The sequence below is a fragment of the Astyanax mexicanus genome, chromosome 7, assembly GCF_023375975.1.
Source record: "Astyanax mexicanus isolate ESR-SI-001 chromosome 7, AstMex3_surface, whole genome shotgun sequence".
NCBI classification, from domain to species: domain Eukaryota; kingdom Metazoa; phylum Chordata; class Actinopteri; order Characiformes; family Acestrorhamphidae; genus Astyanax; species Astyanax mexicanus.
Window position 1 is genome coordinate 40,292,693 of NC_064414.1, and position 21,763 is coordinate 40,314,455.

The following is a 21,763-nucleotide window of genomic DNA, read 5'->3' on the forward strand; positions in this document are numbered from 1 at the left end:
TTATCAATTAACAGTGGCTTAGTGCAGCCAATCATTTAGAACAGCGCCAGATTATTTCTGCTAAGTGTTCTATCTGTCAGAGTGTGAGAGGGTGTTTTGTCTAGTCTAGTCTAGTGCCTGCTGTGTGTTTGACACATGGTTACAATGGAGCAGAAAAACTGCAATATTAGCTGTTTTTTCACTGGTATAAATGAAGGAATGCATTGAAGGTTACCATGTATTTGATGAATGAGTATAAATAAATAAATAATAAAAATATGTTGCATCAGCGTTTGAAAATGATGCATTTACGTTTAAACCCAAACACCCTAGCACAGCGCTTCTCAAACTTTTTTAGTTGAAGGTCCCCTTTGTGAATGCCACTGCAGCCCCCTATGTCACACCTTAACCTTTGCCTGTCTTGTGTTTTTTTCTTTTTTCTAGCACATGACCGTGTGGTTATTGTCTTCTCCCCTCCCTTGTCTCCACCCTAGCCGTTTGTTATCCCGCCCCCTTGTATATATAACCCCATGTGTTCCTTTGTTCTCTGTTGAGCTTTTTGTTTGACCCTGTTGAGTTAGACCCTGTATGTTTCATCACTGTTTCTGGTTTGTTATCTTTAGTTTGTTTGTTTCTTGGTTTATTTAAGTCTTCTCATTAGCCCTTTGTTTTATATTCTTTTTTTTCTTTAGTCTAAAGGTTTGTTTTACTGCTTCTGTTTTTGTTCTTTATTCGTTTTTTTGTAACAGAGAATAAAATTGACGTGTATTTGCATTCTGCGTCCAATGTGTTACACCCAAACCCTTCACTCTACCCAGAGTAAAAACCAAAAACTGCAGGCATTTGCAACATTTCTCCTTTTTATTATCAAGCACCATTTTTAAAATATGGCCAAATTGGATAATAATCAATGGACATAACTTGAAATTATAGATGAAAAAGATACAACCGCTAATATTGTTCTGTGCCTCCCCTTGTTACTATTGTGGCAATCCGGAGATGCTCAGCCCCCAGTTTAAGAATCTCTACATGCCTGCTCTAGATGCATGCTCAGATTCCACCAGAGAAATTGTACTGTCTATGTTGCAGCCACAGTGCATGATTCCACCTGTGGAACTACACTGGCAAAAAGTTTAAATGTGTTGTGCTGTTTTAATAAATTTAGATAGTCATTTCTAAGTTATTACTTGTTTATTCTTAGATTTTTTTCTAAGGAATGCCAACATGATACACATATTGTGTATTGCAAAAATAAAGGATTTTGCTGTATATTAATCCTGACTTACAGAATACAAACATCCAACTAATGCTTATACTGTTATTTCTGCACAGCGATACTTGAATGAAAACCCTTCCCCTCTGTCTGCTCAGCAGAAATGCATGCTCATTACAGGGTGTATATGGCCTGAATGAGCTAGCATTTTATGCAGTCTAGTTCTAAAATGTAATTTCACAGATGTCACCTCTGAATTATATTTGAGGGCCTAAAATCACACTTGGTGAGATTGTGATGCTATATGTGGGTGATATGTATTATAGTTTTGATTGCATGGCTTAAAGCATTAATGAAGTGCGTTATGGTGCTGTGCAGATGATTTACATAGTCTTTCACAGTAAATGGTTTTGCATGGTTATCAGTTCATACAGTTGGTTGGTTTGTTTGTATTAAACTAATTAAATGGGTTTGTGCCAAAAGCTCATTCAGTCTATTTAAGCAAGCAATCCTTATGTTTAGAATAATTTGAATATTAGGTTTCTGAAGCTTGGTAACTCTAAAATCATTAAATGAATGTAAATATGCTTTATCATGTATGAATCTTAAATGGATGATGAATGGTGATTTAACGCATGTCCATTAATTTTACAAATGAAACTGAAAAAATCTAATTAAAACAACAGTCATTTAGTGCTGATTATAGATGTGTGTTTTTTCAGTATTAAAGATTAATTTGTATTATCTGGAGTATTTCTTAACAATAGTAGTAGTAGTGTGTTTAATGTTCTTTTGATCGTATTAGACATTATTACACATCTTTTTATAATGTTACATACACATACTTTACAAAGTGCTAATGAGTTATACAAGTTAGAATAATACAAGCTGAGGTATAATGGATGCCACATGACACATTATGAATTCAGAGTAATTCGTTATGAAAAGTATTTGTATGAAGTGTCAACTATAAACTAAAATGAAGATTCAGTTGTTGAATATTGCCCTGTTTGTAGCACAGATATGTCTGTTGTCTTTCTAACAGCCATTACATTAATTTCTCTATTGGTGGGAATATATTTTTCTGAGTATCTCAATGATAAATTAGTTTTAAAGCTGATTCTTAAATTGCTTTTCTTTCTTAAAGTCTACTCTTCTCTACATGTTTAGAAAAAACTTTGACAATTCATATAGACCTGAAATGATCACAATAAATCAAAAAGATCAGATTTTTAATTCCGTACTCTAGAGTGTGTCCTTGTAATTAAATTAGCATTTAAATTCTGCCATCATCCAAACTAAATGTTAAATATATTTATGCAAATATATGCATATTTAATCAGATCTTTGATTTACATAGGCAAACAAATCAACTGGGCAAAAATGATTAATTCGAGATTTCTATTGTTTAGAAAATGTACGCCTTCACATTTAGCTGAGAGAGACTAACCAGGAAAAAAGTGAGAACTGAATGAGTGAACAACAAATCCATCTATTCATCCATCCATCCATCCATCCGTCTACTTCTGGCACCTTAATTCAAGCCCCATTGAGCAGCAGCGTAGGGTTAAAGCAAAGAAGCAGAGATCAGCAGAGGAGATTGAGAGTGGTAAAGACAGTAAAGGACATGAGCGAAGGCAGAGGAAGGATCATAGAGAGATAGAAGGAGACATGGGTGATGAGATGCTGAGGCAGAAAGAGCAGAAGAAAGATGAAGGTGATTACTGTCTGTCATGGAACGTTTTAGGCCGGGTGGGGAGCAGATTTAAATTAAGAAGGCAATCTGGTGAGTGAGGCAGTAGATAAAATGTCTCTGCTGGAGTGTTCAGCTCAGTCTGTACTGTACTAAATGAATCTGTTCTGATGTGCTCGCTCTGATGCTGCCACTGTTAAACCGAGGAGAGAAAAATACAGACGCACAGATCGGAGGAAAGGAGTGAGCACAACAAAGGATAAAAGTGAAGGAAGCGTTTCAAATCTTTGCTTTGCTTTTTTTGTTTGTTTTTATATTCTTTTTATATCCACATTATTGACCTTCAAGCTCTGGACTGTGTATTTATAGCAGCAGAATGATCATGGCTGTGTGCTTTGATCTTGATTTGGATGCTTTTGGATTCACTGTTATGCGAAAGCTTGCAGTAACATTACATCTGTACAGGTCTGTACATCACTGGTGTGCACTTAATATAGTGCAGAAAGAGCAGAAGAACCCCTTTTGCAACCAACCCCCCCCCCCCCCCCCCCACAATATCTGTCTCATTTTCTGTCGCAATTCCATGATAGTTAGCTAACTATTTAACTAATCCAGCATGAGCTCCGTTTATGACTAAGCAACGAGCGTCGCCCCTTTATCAGACCACTGAGAAGGGGTTAGACAGCCATGGCCCCGCCCTTGTAGAAAAAAAATCATGATCTGATTGGTCAGAAGACATTTTTAAAAGCTTTGATTGGTTAGAACAGCTGTCAGTCAGATAAGAGACCTGTAGCAACTGAAAAACACAGACTAATGCTTTAAATTAGTTGCTGTTAATTTATAAAATAATTATTAAACTTACAATAACTATAATATATATTTCCTGATGAAAAATTATGCAATTATTTGCATGCACTTATTAGAAGGGGCTCACTGCACACCACTGCTGCACATTTTACATGAGCTACGAAGGAAACGCAGCAAGTCCCACATACAAACACACACAGTCCTCAGCCCTTACTGAGATCTCCGTACAGTAAGTGAACCTGTCAAAGAGAAAAGAGTCTTTTTTTTGTATGGGTTTTTAGGTCTGGACTGGAGGCATGACTCTGAGCAGGGTCATTAATGCATTCCACTGAGTGCAGATTTGAAGCTGTGATGCTGTGAGCCTCTGAGATGGCCATGAGTCAGGCCTGCTTAGAGATTTCCGTGGAGTCGTAAAAAAAACCCTTTCATTATGAGATGTAGAAGAGCTACGACACAGCCTGCTTTATTTGAACTGCATGTATTCTGAGTGTATGCAATCAAATATAGAACAGCTAAAACAAATAACCCCATAACACACTGCAGGCTTTAGTTTAAGTACATTCAAATATTAGTTTAACCTTTACTGTTTTGGTAACTAATATAACAATTATTTGCTGAACATTTTCTAAGTTCTCCTAAAAAAGGTTTTTGTAATAATCCTAGATTAGAAAATAGTAGACTGCAGTAAAAAAGATTGAAAATGCTCTTTTCATTACATTGTCATAAGTCGCTAGTAGTGGACATCAGCTGTTGCTTGGTTGGTGGAATGTGGGGGTTATATAATGTAATAGTATTTAATTTATTTTCAAGTGAATTTTGTTAGTATTTTTATTTTTATTTCATTAACATAAAGACAGGAAGATGAAGGAAACTGAACACTAAAAAGCTTCCTCCATAGATAAAAACCTCCCACTGGTTTGCTCAAAAGTATTTAAAAAAAAATTGCTCCACAGTTCTGAGTACAATTTTTTTTGGCCGCTTTCAGCTCTCTTTTTTCTCCCAATCAAAACTGGTAAAAATAAAAGCTATTTGGAACTTTTGCACGAGCATATTCCAAGATGATAATGTCAGGATTCAGGCGTCTGGAATTGTGAAAGAGTGATTCAGGGAGCATGAGATCATGAGTCCAGATCTTTACCTCAATGAGAATCTTTGGGATGTGCTGGCCTTGCATTGTAGATCCCAGACCTAACAAACATGAATCGGCAGATCTCAGCAGGATATATGATTTAGTAACAGTTTAGCACATTTTTTGTGGTGTTCCCCAGGGTTCTACTTTAGGATCTATAAAACTGATGTAAATAATGAGTAATGCAGTTATAGCTTCAAACTACAAAACATGCTTCATATGAACTGGCATTAACTTCAGGAACAGAGTTGTAAAGAAATAAAATACAAATTTGGGTGTGAACACAGAATAAGGGGATTCATTATTCAGAAATCCAAACGTATAAAGGATTTAGACTAGGTATTGGATCTGTAATTATGTGTATGAAAAGTTATGTTTGGCAGGAAAACATTCCCTTTGAGGCTGTTCTTGCAAAATGAGGTTATTTCTTATGTAGTACAATAATGTTTGTGGTAATGCTGCAGTTGTTTCTATAAAATCGTAATCATCCAGTTAAACCAGTTAAGTTATTTATTAGTGAACTTTATTTTTTACTTTATTTTATATTGCGCCTTATAGTGCAAAAGTTAGGTATATACTTTATGTATTTTTCTTTCAGTAATTTTCAAACCCCTTGTACTGTATCATAGTAGAATTCAAAGAGCCTTTCTAGCACTATACAGAATGCATTTTGGTTGGGTTGTGATTTTTATTTATTAATTTCTTTTTGTGAAAATCACTCGCAGCCTCAGCAAAGCTGTTTTCTTTTCCATTATCCATCACGGGACTGCTTCTATGACTGGCAGATTATTCCAGTGAGAGCGATTGATGGCGTGACAGCCGACAGCACCAGTCAGGAATTCCTCATCTCACACATGACTCATTCTGACACAGCACCACTGCAGTGAATTTGGGTCTGGCATTAGAGTCATATTGTATGTGCGTGTGTGCAGCTCATTTATATTAAAACCTTGAGAGAAAGCTTTGGAGAAAAGCGCCTTGTTATCAATATTGGGTATTTGATTGTGTCCCAAATGGTCATGCACAACAGCGTGGGGCTCATGAGAGCTGGATGAGTGGTGCAGGAGCTGTCATTATGTCAGTGCTGACAATGACTCTCATAAGCCCTCTGGCTCCTCTTTCATCAAAAAGGGGCAGAGGGAGATTGGGAGAAGTAGAAAGAGATTGAGAGAGAGAGAAAGAGAGAGAGACAAAGAGAGAGAGGGACACAAATCCAGTAAGAAGATGAAAGGGCGAGTTGCTGCTTTGTCAGGCCTGTTTCTCTGGGAGAAGGCGCCCTCACTGTGGGGTGGAGGTCAAATAAATTAAACCATCTGGAAATCTTTCCTATCCTTCCAAAATACGTCCCATGTCAGCCATCAACACCCCCACGCTGCCAATTATGCGTTTTCCATCACATCCGCTCAAGTTTCTGGGCTTGGAGGCTTTTCTGACATCATTACGTGACTTCATCGTGACCTCCTGGTACCTCTTTGCCAGTTTCATCAGTGAGCAGCTCCACAACATGATAGGATTGCAGTGTATTGTACAATAATAATCTGTTATATCGGTGGAAAATGGGAGGATGATCTTTTCATTGGTATTCTGGGTCAGAATTCCTCCGCTAGTACAAACTGACACATTTATACTTATACCTTGAACCTATTTTTCATGCTCTGTCGATTTCTTTCTCTCTCTGTCATTGCCAGCCACCCTCCCTGCATTAAAATCAATTCGACCTGAGCTTTCCTGGGAAGCAGTCATCTTCTGTATGTGAGGAAATGTGATGCAATGTTCAAACCTACATGTCATACACTGTCAGTCTGGAGGAGCGCTTCTTTCAAGGTGTGTGGGTATGCGTGCATGTGTATGAACGGTGGGTCATGTTAGGTGACCCAGTTTTAGAACGGAACATTCCTGAAGCAACATGGAGTCAAAAGCAGGGCTGCCGAGAGGAACTGCGCAGAACATGAAAGTAACATTACACTGGAGCGGCAGATATACTGTATGTGTATGTGCATGTACCAGTATGTGTGTGTGTGTGTGTGTGCGTGTATGTGTGTTCAGGAAAGGGACAGAGGGAGAGACAGGATGGGAATTGAAAATCATAATCATTATGATTATGCACAGGCTTTTCACAGTAACTGTATTTGTTTGGACAACGTATTGTCCCAAATCTATAAGCAATAAACTTTTATATTGTCTTTTAAGATAATTTTATGCGACTTGAGATGGGTATCGATACCAAAAAAAGCTATGGTCTAAAAATATATTTTGGTGCCTGTTGATACTTTTCATGAAACATGCATAACCAAATAAACAGTTTTCAGGAGAAAATTTTGTGTAGATTAACATCATTAGCACTCATTTGACTTTAAAAGAAAATATATATTTTTAAGAATTACAGTTTTGTTTACTTACCTTAGCTTTACAGTTCTCGCCACCCAGCGGCAAGAACTGCTGAATTAGAAGGAAAACATGTTCCATACCCCTGTTCCTTACTAGTGTCACATAATGCGCTTTATAATCCGGTGTGCCTTATATGTCAAACCCTCTCCCTATCAGAGCATATTATACTACTATTTGATGTTCATTTTTGCTCTGGTTGTAATCTGAGAATCTATATCAGCAAAACAAGTGCCCCGCCCCTTGTTGTAATGTAGGTAAGGTAAATAAGGTAAATGTAATTAAAGCAAGTTTAACAGGAAAAAACAATTATTTTTATATTTATATATTTTTTTAAATTATATTTGCAAATATCATTTATGTTTGCTTTTTTTGTTCGCTTTCACCACTTGAAAACATCTTAAAAAGTATTTGCATGATAAATGAACCAATAGAACTATTGAACTGGCATTTTTTCTTATTTAAAATATTACATTGTATTTAAGGAAGGATGAAACATATTTAATAAATGTTATTTCTTATTCTATAAAGTTATCATTCCATAGATCAAAGTATCTGTTCAATTTTGCTCTTAAGGTTAATTAGGTTGCATGTATAAACATGTAAAACAGACAACTGTCTCAACTGGCTGCTAATGGGAGTATTCACCAGTTAATAATGTCATTATATATTTTTAAAAATATTTTTCTCAGTCATCTATCTCTCCTATAAAGGCTAAAGGATCTTGTGTATTCACTCCAGCACAAGCTTGTGGTGAGCAGCCCTCAAGGGCTTCTATCCTGAAGACTGTTTGGCCACTGCCCTACTTTATATTCATACCCAGCATTAGGCCAGCGGATGGTATGATGATGCAACCTTGCATAACAGCTTTTTTTTTTCTTTTTAAATCTCTTTATATCCTAATGCATTCTCCGTTAATCACCTACTATAGAAGACATGGGCATGAATTGAGGGGATGCAAGCTTTGATGCCATTCATGATTCTTAAATCTCAAAGATACACCACATGACGTCAGATATAAGTCCAAATCCTCCAATTAAATCAAACTCTTGCGCAGGGGAAACTATTGTCATGGCCAGGGGGGGCAGTGCTGCTGTTGCACAACCCTTAATTACTGATTTGATTTAATTAAATTACGCCTCCCCGTTGTTAGGCAGACATGTTTGGAGAGACTTTAAAACAAGCTTTACAAGCACAGGAGAAGAATCAGACTGGAGAAATACATACTTTATAGAAATAATAGATTGCTGGAAGTTCATATCAGTACTGCAATGAAAAACAATTTCATTGTTTTTGGAGGATTGGAGTAAAAAAAGAAATTACACACTAATTCTGCCTGAGAGAAGCATAAAGCCAATGTGTTTAATTTGACTACACAGGTTAGAATCACATAAACCAACCAGCTAACATCACCATATTAAACCACTGCAGCAACACAGCACTGTAACTAATAAACAACAATTACACTCTGACCAATTTACTTTTTGTTTCCAAGTTCTGTCATCAAAACTTTGATAAGAGACAATGTGTCAATTCTTCCAATAAATTGCAGTGTTTTTGCACATGAACTACATGTCCAAATACAACCCTTCTAATCAACACATCCATCTACCTTAATCTGCACCCATTGCTGACACAGATATATCTCCTATGTAGCTTCAACAAAAAAGTATAAACTCTTTTTAATCTGCTTAATTTTAAAAGAAACAATGAATGATCATAAAAAACATAGAAGAGTGTGAATATGGTATAATAATGTACACCAGTGAGAATGTTAGAGTGCATGCAAGAACAGTGTTAATATAGAAAAGCATTTAGAACAGAAAAATTAGAAGATGTTTTTAGAACAGTGTGAATATCTAAAAAACTCATATTATTCATGCTTTTTTTTACATGTACATTTTAATTGTACGCATTTTTTATCTCTTCAACTCCTGCTTAACTGTTTAGTAGAGCATATTTGTATTACTATGTGTTATTAAAGAAAGTTCTAAACCCAAATCAACCAGATTGTGCAGTCTACCTGTCAGTAGAGTTATGTTAAGATAATAAAGTAAACTAGAGGTCATTGTGTCTTTCAGTAGTATGCCTTTTTTTTAGTTAACACCCATTAATTAATTACTTAACATATGTTGATTATTTTTGGTGGATGTTTTAGGGTGGCATGTCGTTTTCAGCCATAGACTGCGTATAGCTGGAGAGAGTATCGTCTCTCAAAAGTGAGACCACCACAGGTCGGGCGCCCCCTGCTGTTTGGTTTCAGAAAACCGTGTAACCCCACCCATCCCCATAGGTTTCAATGGCAAAACAGAAAACCTTCAATCACGTTTTTTTCCAATATACTGTAATTCTACCTCCATTATTTAAATGCAACAGCTAGTGTAACTTCTGCTTATATTGTCAATTTTTGTATATCCCCACATAATTCGTTTTTCAAAACGTTATTCAGCTCTATTCAAAAAAGGTGTGGTTATTGTAAAAGGGCTGCTTATGGGCTGGACCAATAACAGACCGTCAGCTCAGGGTTATTTAAATGAGTAGGCTGTCTCTCCACAGTCTTTCTCCCTCCTCTGGTCTCTACTGCGCAGACTCGGGTATCAGGATCGGCAACATGGTGGAAGATTTTGGCTTCATTTTCATTGAATGAATGGGAACGGCGACACGACAGTCTCTGTTTTCAGCATATTATAGTTTAGAGGTTTGCTAAGTAGAATTTTATATATTGTGGTTAGTGTTTTGGTTTTACCTTAAATTCTAATCATTTTCTAATTGTAAGTTGTATTGTTTTATAGTTTATAGAGGTTTTAAGAGGTTTATATAAAACAAAAGGGAGGTCTTTAAAAATTATTTCCCTAAACAACCAAGCAAAAAAATACAATATCTCATTGTATTTTCTGTGGTGGTGGTGATGATGATGATGATGATGATGATGATGATGATGATGAAGATTTATCACTTTTGGAGGTTTGCCCAGTGAGCTGGATCTGTAAGTGCTGCTGTGTATACATTATTATGACAGCTATAATAAAGAGAATAACTCACTCAGTCTGCTGTAAAACTGCATTTTTTTATACAGTCTAGATTAGAGATTCCGTCACATAGACAGAAATTGTGCACTAAGCTGGAGCTAAATCACGCTGGTGTTTAGTTGGTTGGCTCGACAATATAGTGTTATGAGGAAAAGAATGGAGGTGGATGTCAACGAGCTGATGGAAAAATCCCCGGCCTTCGCAGTGCCTGGATCAAAGTAATCCAATTATGAAAATACGCTTTTTTTGTGCATTTCTCTCTCTCTCTCTCTTTTGAGAGCTTTAATCTCCTGCTCTGTGTTACTGGAGAGAGTAAGTGATTTAGGCTGTAGCACAGCCCTCATCATCACTGCACTGCTTCACCAGTGTGTCGTAGTGCAGCAGGAGCTGGAACCCCCAGCTATCAGATCAGGGTAAAAACAGCCTGAAAGAAGAAAGTGAGACAGATTCAGTTCCCTCTCCCTTTTTGTCTCATTTTCTCTCCCTCTCTCCTGGCAGGATCTTTGAGAACTCGCTACTGAGCGCTGAGGTGAAGGAAGGAGAGATTCTGCCTCCCACCATCCAGAAGCTGATGAAAGGATACAACAAGTACCTCAGGCCTTTCTTTGACAGTAAGAAAATTCTGCAAGCAAAATTCTGCAAGCACACACATTCTTTCTCTCGCTCTCTACTCCAATCTCTTTGCCAATCTATCTTTATATTTGCCTTCCTGGCATAACAACTTAACTTGGGGGTAAAGTGACACATTTATTTTCTATGCAGTTAACCCTTTAGACCTGGCTGTCTACTCTCTTTAAAGCCATGACGCTTTTCAGCAGAGTGAGGCAATTTTGTCCCCTGTGGAACTAAAGAAATAATGCATACATTCAAACCCCAGTGTGTCAGTTTAGGTTGTTGATCTGCCACTGAAAGCTGCAGTGTAAGGTTATATAGAAAAATATGAAAAAAATGCAGAGGTTCTTTATGCATTTCTTGCCATGCGCTTCACAACACTGTGGGTGCTAATGCCTTTCATGATGTATTCCCAGTACACTCTGTATATCCAAGAATGTTAAATGTTAAATGTGCCATTTCTGTCCCCCAAAAAATGTATGTATAAATCAGCACACAGAATAACTTTAAAATATATATTTTTACTAAGCATAGTGTCTTGTACCTTGACATAATTGCAAAAGTAATATATGTAATTAAAAAATGAAAAAAAAAAAAAACTACTTAGAACACTGAAAAAACAGCATTTGTTACCTGTCCTCACTTTTACCATGAAATATAATTAAAGTCCTGTTACCGTAACACATTACCTCATCTAAAAATCCAGAACATTCTACATGTCTACAAATCTACAACAGGAAGTGACATCAGCTGGTTCTTCAGAAGATCATGGGAAGACCAAAATTAAGTTCCCTCTTTTGTTTTTCTGTATATTTGATCTTATTGTAACTATGACTGAGCAGCTCAATCTCAACATTTACTCCTGTTACCTAAATAATTCTTAGATTTTATTTGTTTATTTTTATAACACAAATTTTGGGAAAATCACTAGAATGTGCTCATTGTCCTCATGCTATTAGCATAGCTGCCATTTAGCTATTTTTAATTTAGCAGTTTTTGCTAATTCTATGCTAAAAACTCATTCCAGTTATTTCATTATTACACACTATTGTACTGTAAAGTGCTAAATATTCAATTCAACGTTTCAAATGAATGATTTATGATTATAAATTAATGTTTATAAAAATAGGGATGTCACGTTTTTTCAAGTCTGATCTCAAGTCCGACTCCAAGTCCAAGTCAGTGAAGGTAAATTCCAGTAACAGGTCAAGTCATCAAATTGTGTTTCTGTGTTATCTGCAGTGCTATGAAACTTCATTTTTCGGCTCCACTGCACACCAACCTTGCCTCTATAAGGACCTTACCGAAGCAAATTATGTGATAGACGTGTGTGCCTGATCAGAAAAAGAACACAACTTTGCCTATATGATACTATATGATAGATTTGACATTTTTAGCCACCTCATGACAACAGTTTAATTTTCTGTGAAGTCAATTATTTAAATGCTATTAATAAGTATGGATGTTTGAGGTGATTCTCCAAAAGCCCAGAGCCTAAAGAGAAGAGCACAGTTAGGCTGTATCCTCCCAACCAACTGCAAACATGTCCTCCTTCACTGCCCTGACCCTTCACTACAGCAATTCCCACAGCGTACGCCAGGGAAACTGTCGCTAGAGGCAGAAAGATTTAACATTTCATGACCTGCTGCTGTAGGGGACAACAACAAGAACAGGGGAGAAGTGGACATGTCAGTCAGGCTCCTGGCTCCTGGGCTGTTATTCTGTGCACCACAAACTACTAAGTGATCCAAGCCCCTCTTCCACCACCATGTGGACACTGACACAACAGTGGTACTCCACAAAGAAATTGATCCTGACAAAAAGAGGAACTGCGGTAATTACACAGCGAGAAGCTGAGAATGGAAATAACACAGGCTCTTTAAATACTCACTTTATGATGTAGAGCTGAATTGAAGAAATTCAATAAACAGTGTCAGAGTTTTAAAACTAAACCATCCAATTAAAACAACAATTGTCCATATATTCTTTCCCTTATTTTTGGCACATTTGAAGCTGGCATTTTCTTATTTATTTGGTATTTTTCAATTATTTGAATAAAAAGAGTAGATATTTTAAGTATTTTCAGTTTGATTTGTCAGGTATTTAAGTTGAAATTGTCAGGATTGCAGCAGCAGGGAAACGCGGAGGTGGAAGTAAATGCAAGTATATGTATTAAACAGGAAAATTAAACCAAAAATAAAACAACAGTTAAACACATAATAATAAAACATAACCAACAACCTAACAGACGTAAATATGTACAAGAACCAACAAACACTGAAACAAAGGGGCTATATACACAGAAGAGGGCAGGAAACAGGAAATGCTAACTTGGGAGCACTGAAAACAGTGGCGGAGACAAGGAGAACAACACAGAGAGCCCTGTGCTAGGGGGCATATGGTTAGGAAAACATGAGAAGATGAAAAAAAAAATGTGACAGACATATTATATTTTAAGGCATTATAGATGAGAATTTGGCAGATAATTGGGTAGAAACATTAGCTATTTTCATATACTGTATTTGTACTGTAAGATTTTATTTCTAGTAACTATAGATACATTTCTTTCTGTATTTAGACGGTAAGATTTAATTTTTAGATTTTTTTTTTTAGGTGTTCAGGTTCAAAATGAATCTAATTCAATTGATATATAATTGAGGTACACTATAACATTTCCACAGCATTTTGTTGAACTATTTACAGATAGTAGTCGCTGAAAACAAATTTTATATTATCATTTGTAGCAGAGAATGTGTAGATAATGGTATAAAAGTTTTATTATTCTTGCTCAAACAATTATTTTACAATTAATTTATTAGGCAACAAAACCGCCCTCTCCCTATGGCTATAGAATAACAGTGGTATGTAATGGTACGACACTGCAGTGGAATGTGATGGTATCTCTCTTCGCATTGTTTGCTTATTCTCTTTCTCTTTATCAATACTGCACTGAGCTACTTTATCACAAAGACAACAAAATTACATGAGTGGTTCTTTACTGATAAAAGCATAAGAGCGAAAGAGATTACATACAGTATTTCTCTATCTCTTTCTCAATACTGTACTGGGCTCCTTCATCAAAATGACAGCAAAATTACATGTTCTTTACTGATAAAAGAATAAGAGAGAGGGAGAGAAAGAGAGAGATTATAGATATTTTTAATTAGTGTGGGATAAACAGAGAAATCAGACTATGATAGATGCTCTTATCTATTCACATTTGCTTTGTGAAAATTACGTTGTCTCAATAATCTGAAAGAGAAAGATTCACACCACTTTTCACCCGTCTCTCATGGCTTCATGTTGGGGGGGTGTGCTGATAAGGAACATGTCCATAGATCTTCCAGCCTTTCGATGCCGAGAAGGGAAGGGAATCTTCTTCAGCTGTGTGAAGAAACAAATTTATAGAACATTTGATGGTTCCAAAAACACTTTGTGTGGAAAGTTGACATTATCTTAGATTATTATTTGGTTGAATGGTCTTTCCCATTGGCTGAAATAAATGACATGTCTCAGGAAGTATACATACATAATTACATCATATTTGATTGTTTGTTTGTCCTTCAGATGGGCCGGTCACTGTGGGGATGAGTTTGGATATTGCCAGCATTGACACTATATCAGAGATCAACATGGTGAGTATATTCACTCAGTTCAGAAATGTTTTACATACTAAACATGCTTATTCTCTCGTTACTGTATTTTTGGCACTGTAAGGTGCGCCAGATAGTAAGACTAATCTATTTTCTGATCTATTTTTTGTACACATGGCGCATTGAAATATTAAGTTATAAATTATGCGACACTAGTAAAGAATAGGGGTGTTGCCATGTTTTTCTTCAAATTCGAATATCCCCTGTGAGGCAAGACCAGTAAAGCTAAGCTAAGTTAAGTAAACAAAACTGTAATATAAAAAAAAAAAACATTTTCTTTTAAAGTCAAATGCTTTTTTTTAACACGATATATGCTCAGGCTACAGTCTGATAATACTCACCTCTGAATGGCAAAAGAGCTAGCGCTTAGCACGGTTATCGGGCAATGTTAATGCTGCTCCAGCAGTGCTAGCTGGGGTTAGCAGCAGGCTACAGGCCGATAATACTCATTTCTGAACGGCAAAAGAGCTAGCGTCAAGCGCAGTTAGCGGTTAATGCTAATGCTGCTCCAGTCTTGGTGCTGAAGAAACTAAACTGAATCTCTTTTATAACACTGTACTTCAGTGGAGTGGCTTTATTGCACCTTAAACTGGTAAAATTCATACATAAGGCGCAGTACTTGGTGTACTGTGTAACCTGAAGGTTACACCACAAAGTTGCACCACAAAGTTTTTCACTGTCAGATAGTAGTATATAGAACCATTTTGCCTTAAGTGCAGGGCTTTTGTGTTCGTGATTTCTTACAATGTCACTGAGAGTGTGTTCTCTTTCTTAGGACTACACAGCCACCATATTTCTCCGGCAGCGCTGGACAGACGAGAGGCTCGTGTTTGAAGGCAATAAGAGCTTGAGTCTGGATGGGCGTCTGGTGGAGCTGTTGTGGGTTCCAGATACCTTCATTGTGGACTCTAAGAAGTCCTTCCTTCATGACATCACTGTGGAGAACCGACTGATTAGAATCTTCCCCAATGGAACTGTGCTTTACGCTTTACGGTGAGACTCTTAAGAATGGTTTCAGGAATGCGCAGGTTCGAACCCCCGCTCATGCAGCTTTGCCATCAGGCGTATGTGAGCGGATGAATCGGAACCTAGCCGCTGTGCTTTCCTCCGAGCGCACTAGCTGCTTAGGCAATGATTCATTCGCAGCAGCTCGGAAAAAGGGGTGATTGACTTCACACGTGTCGGAGGAGGCGTGTGCTCGTCCGCATCCTCCGAAGGTCACGGGCATCACCGGTCATGGGGACGCACAAAGGGGTGGGTCAATTGGATATCCAAATTGGGAGAAAATGGGGAAAAATCAGAAATAAAATTATAAAAAAAAAAAAAAAGAATGGGTTCAGAATGACATCTGATGATACGGGGTTTGTGTGCTGTGAGGGTGGGTGTACACTTTTTTTGGTAAAGCCAAGGTGACCCAATACTACATCTGTTGTCACAAAACCATTCTTTATTAATAACTGAGCCCTTCTAAGGAATAACCATCAATCAACCATTTTTCTCTTTTGGGAGAATCAGTTATTCTTTCATTGACTTTTAAATATGTGCTTTTCCTAACCTTTTTTCTTGTGCAACCCTTTTTTTATGGTCCTAATATTACTCACTGTGATGGCTGGGTCTGCATTACGATTCAAAGATGTTCCACATGTGATTTAATATAATAGGGCTTAAGAACTTCAAACTTGTCATCATATTCTCTCATTTTCTTTGGGTTTTTTCTGTTCAGACTTTTCTAAAGTTTATGGAATCGGGCTTTGCTACACATTATCTTTTCCCGCATTCCTGGTTCTAATTCTATTTCTAATCAAATACTCATGTGCAGACCCTAAATATTAGAGGATGCTAGTTATTTAATTGATCTGTGTGTGTGTTACACAGAGGTTATTGTGATTATATACGGAACTCAAACCTAAGATGGGACAAAGCTGAGACAGAAAACACAGGTGGAGCTAATAGGAGACAGGGCAGAACAAAGACTGAAATGGTTTTATAGAAGAGAATCGACACTGACACTGCAGTTTAGACCCAGATTCCGCTTATTCTGTGTTTGGGAAAATGTCCCTAAAATGATATTTTTATAAAATGATCTCTTGATTGTATACTTTGACAGGATCAAGGACTGATGATTAAGGGATCAAAGGCTCTGTGATCTCTGGTGTCCTATCAAAAGCCTGGTAGTGGCAGAATGTTAGAGAAACATGCTGCAATATGCTGCAATTGTGTTTCAGTGCCAAATTTGAGAGTACATCTGTGATTCACACACTTTTTTATCAAGTAAGAAGTGTGTACTCCACTAAGTTAGCACAGTTTTACTCTGAGCCAACTGTGAAACTCAAAGGTAAACATTAACAGATATAATGACATTAAAGTTACATATATATATAAGCTTTGAGGTATATAAGCTGTGAAATGCACCCATATCTGTTTTACTAATGTCCTTAACACCAACACATTCATATAAACCACCAATGTAGTCCACAGTAGTTCAGTCAGACCTATTTTCAAAAACGCCACAAAACAGCATAGCCAATCAGAACCAAGGTCATGTTCATCAGTTTTAAATGCCAAAAAAAGAAACTTCTTAGTAGAAGTAAGAAATTAATATTATGTGCATTTTATGTTAAAAGTATCACAATTATTACGCCTTGACTTATCGTTCAATATATGAGCATGACCTTAATAATTGTCACAGATCTCAATATTTCCTATTATGTTAATCAGCTTATTTGTGAACTTTTTATTAAATACTTTTATTTTGATTTACATTTAGTTTATTTAGGATATATTTAAAATATATATTGCTGTGTCTAAATATAATGAATAATTAAAAGTGTATTGGATGTCATTGCATTAGTATGCTGTTTATGACTGTCTAGATCATTACGTTATCACCCTACAATATTTGAACATTACCTCAGTCATTTTTGCTGACCTTGATATTGCTCATTATTTATTTATTTATTTAGCTAGCTAGAGGAGCTCAGTAACATAATTTGAATGGGGGAGTTGAGCTTTAAGTTTTATTATTAATGGTCAAATAGAAATGCTACTAAATAACAAATACAAAATTATTTTTGCATTGAAGTTGCATTGAAGTTTTTCCTTCTCCTATAAAGTTGCCAAATTGGAAATATGATTCTTTTTGTCCAAAAGTGACAATACCATATACTATCTATATATCCAATATTATATCTTGGTTCTAAGTTCTAAAATCTATATTCCTAAAATTTTGCCTTTTTTCTGCGTTGATGATGTAATAATTTTCTATCTGTCTGTCTGATTTTGCAGGATCACCACAACAGTGGCCTGCAACATGGATTTGACTAAATACCCCATGGATAAGCAGACATGCACCCTACAACTGGAAAGCTGTAAGAGTGAAACTCCATTACACTCCTTTTCTCTCTATCTCTACCTTCCTCTCTCTCTCTCTCTCTCTCTCTCCCTCTCTCTCTCTTTTTAAAGCATTAACGAGAGCGTTGCTCTGGCAACAAGATATAGTCTTTTTTTTAACTCCTCAGCTCTTGCTTGTCGCATCGGCTGTGAACGGCTGCATAATCTGTTTCATATTTCATAAGTACATGTTGTGGTTACACATCAAAAGACTTTGAGTGAGTCTTGCACACTAAACAAAAACGTGACTTTTTAAATGTTCCATGCACACTTGCTGATATACGAATTAACACACCCACTCTCGCACATTTTCCCAACCCACATTCCCGCGCACTGGGAATCTGCAGTATTCCCATGCAGTTGGCATGTGGTGGAGCTCTAGGCTGTGTATGAGTGTGGCTTAGTGTGTGAGAGAGATAGGAAAACTGCCATGCGCAGAGTACTGAGCAGTAGTCGTGAGTTGTAAAACAGGACTGTTCGGCATGCTGGGTTTGTGCGGCAGTTTATTTGGGTCATCATTGTTACCCGTGGAAACCAGATTTACTGTCTTTAGACCCTAAATCCTCTGAGCTCTCAAGTGCTTTCGCTGTCTTTGCTCTCCCTCACACTCTCTCGCTCTCTTTCTCTCTCTCTTTCTCTCTCTTGCATATGCCTGTGAATTTGGGAAATGGCCTTCTGCCTTGGTTTCTGCACATCGTTATGTAAGCCCAAATCTCAAGGTTCAGAGAAAGAGAACGAATAAGTGAGGAGATGAGAGGAAGACAATGGTATTTCAATTATTTTGTCTGTATTGTACCACCATCTATGTTTCTCTCTTTCTCTCTCTCTCTCTCTTTCTCTCTTGCTCTTTCTCTTGCGCTCTCTCTCAGGTCAGTCCAACTTGGTTGTATTGGATTTTAACCATTAAAAGCTGAAAGTACATCTGAAATACCTTGTAAATATAAACTTGTTGACAAAAAACAGCGTACAAAAAAAGGATTTGTAAATTTAAGTAACGTTATTTGTGTGACTGTAAATGATTATAATACACTGCCTGGCTAAAAAAGAAAAAGAAAAATCGCCACCTGCATTTAACTAAGCAAATCATTACTTGGTCAGGTCTGGGTTCAGCAACAGTATGTGCTGAAAGAATGAGGTCAGCTGACTACCTAAATATTCTGAATATAGACCAGGTTATACCATCAATGGATTTTTTCTTTCCTAATGGAACGAGCATATTCCAGGAGGACAAGGCCAGAATTCATGGGGGCTGGAATTGTGAAAGAGTGATTCAGGGAGCATGAGATCATCATTTTCAAACATGGATTGTTCACCACAGAGTCCAGACCTTAACCTCATTGAGAATCTTTGGGATGTGCTGGAGAAGGCTTTGTGCAGCGGTCAGACTCTACCATCATCAATGCAAGGCCACAGATTGCAACTGTGCCTCTAGATTGTGCACACTCATAGGCTGGCGAAGCTGATCCTATAAATGCTTAATTGGTGAGAATGTTGGTGACCAAGCAGACCAAGGAAGTAGGGCTGTGAATCTTTGGGAATCCCTCAGTTCAATTCAGAATCGATTCTTGAGGTCACGATTAGATTTTTTTCAGATTCTTTCAAATCGGTTGGATTTCTTTTTCTTCATCCCCCATACTTTAGTGGCGTATTAACAAACACAGTAACACGACACTACATGCCCCTCTGTAGCTGCTGCTACTCACCCTACTGTCCCGCGGAGCTTTTTAATGGTCTCGCGGAGTTTATCTACTGTCCTGCGGAGCTCTTTAACAGTTAAAGATTTTCGCCAGACAGTAGCTGAGCTCTGTAGGACAGTTAAAGAGCTCCACAGTACAGTTAAAAAGCTCTGCTCTACAGTAGCTGAGCTCTAAGATACAGTTAAAAACCTCCGCATGACAGTTAAAAACCTCCGCACGACAGGTAAAAAGCTCCGCACGACAGGTAAAAAGCTCCACGCGACAGTAGCTGAGCTCCAAGGTACTGTTAAAAACCTCCGCGAGACAGTTAAAAGCCTCCGCGCGACAATTAAAAATCTCTGCGGTACAGTTAAAAAACTTTTTTTTTAAAATGAGAATCGATTCTGAATCGTTCAATGTTAGAAACGCGATTCGAGCTTGAATCGATTTTTTCCTGCACCACTACAAGGAAGTATTTCAATCTGGCAGAGACATTCCTGGGTGTGGGTGAGTATTATCCTGCTGAAACATGCCAGCGAAAGCCATGCTTAAACAGGCAACATGTTTTCTCAGGATGTCCTTCACATTTCTCTAGCAGTGAATTACTGTCATATGCAGTAGCTTTTCAGATCACCACACCAGCAGTTGGTGTGTTTCGGTCCACAATAAAGGCAGGATTAAAGCACTCACTACAAGGCCTCCATACTCAAACTTGAAAGTCATCAGATCCAATCAGTACCTGAATTTGTTGTTAATGATGATGTGGATCCAGTGCAAACAAAGGCAACAGTGGCTGATGGGCGACCTTGATGGCAGGTAGATCTAAATGACCATTGTCCTTTTTTTCTAATTATGGCTATTCTGGGCTAACTATTTTTAAGTAGAGACATGTCTAGTAGTGAATGCTCTCTCACCAAGAGGTACACTACTAGAAAAAGTAGCCTCTGAGAGCCTTTTTAAAGTGCACCAGGGCAAGCATTTTAAGCTCTCTTGTGGCAAAGCTAAGTGTCTAATCAGACCACACCTGTAACCATTTACATATCGGCCTGAAACATAACTGCATGCAGAGTTTTGCAGCAAACCGGAATTAATTTTCTCTTGTCAATTTCTAATATTAATGTTTTCATAAATATACATCACTATCAGCGAAACACTATAGAGACAACACCAAGCTAGGCAGAAGAATTTAAAGAGGAAGAGATGGCTGAATTCTAAGCATATAGTTCTATATGTATACATATTCATTTTTCAATAACTAAAAAGTAACATATTCAGAATACATTTGCAATACTACAAGAATATATTTTGATAAAGCTCATGAGAAATCCTTGGCTGGTGTTCTGTTTACATAATTCACAGTTCCTCTGCTGATACTGATTTGCAGTTTTTTTTTTCATGTTATCATTCTTTTCATACATTGCATGAAAAAATGATTATTTGAAAGAAGTGCCAGAATTCTCAACTTTTCCTGCCTCTCATCATCAGCTTCAGCCCACTGCAGCTCCCTTAATCCCCCCAGCAAGAGTACTGCCAGCCTCATGAACTCACTTTTTGGTCAGTGCAGCAGGGAGCCCACATAAAAGCTACTTATATCTTTGCTGTTTTTTGTTTTGAGAGTCACACGCATCTCAAATAAAAAATGTGTTACAACTGTATTGAATGTCATTTTATAATTGGATATGTAGACCCTGGAAAACAAACAAAAACTATTTTAAATAATGTGGACCAGTTTTACTAAGGTGGGTAGTGCTTTAAGAATATAGGAATTATAGGATCACTAGCTGTAGCCTACAATCAATACAGTTAACTCTGCTGAAAAATACAGCTCAACACCAGCTTTTGCCGATAGCTGGTTTTAGATGGTCTAAGTTGGTATTTATCTAGGTGAAAACATACTCTATACTAGTAATCTAGCTGGTTAACCAGTATACTGTATTTCCTGTTTGATTTTGTTCAGGCTTGGCCAGATATTTACCTTTGTCAGGTTGATCATGCTTATAGACCAGCTAAACCAACTCAACCTCAACCTCAATCAAAAACATACCCAGTGATGGTCTCGCTAAGCCTTTCTTTATCATTTATATCCAATTTTTATCCCATTTTCTTACCAATTTACAAGGCCAACTACACAACCCACTCATTAGGACTCCTCCTATCACTAGTGATGCCCCAACACCAGGAGGGTGAAGACGAGCCC

The 21,763-nt window shown here is 37.3% G+C and overlaps 1 protein-coding gene across 2 annotated transcripts in view; it reads left to right on the top strand.

Moving 5' to 3' along the window:
• The window catches only part of LOC103041049 (gamma-aminobutyric acid receptor subunit pi), a 77,374-nt gene that overhangs the window by 42,766 nt on the left and 12,845 nt on the right, over positions 1 to 21,763 (top strand). For both annotated transcript variants that reach the window (XM_022684627.2, XM_022684628.2), the window contains exons 3-6: positions 10,734 to 10,846; positions 14,415 to 14,482; positions 15,276 to 15,493; positions 17,786 to 17,868. In XM_022684627.2, coding sequence (XP_022540348.1) covers positions 10,734 to 10,846; positions 14,415 to 14,482; positions 15,276 to 15,493; positions 17,786 to 17,868 — 482 coding nt within the window. The remainder of the gene's footprint in view (positions 1 to 10,733; positions 10,847 to 14,414; positions 14,483 to 15,275; positions 15,494 to 17,785; positions 17,869 to 21,763) is intronic.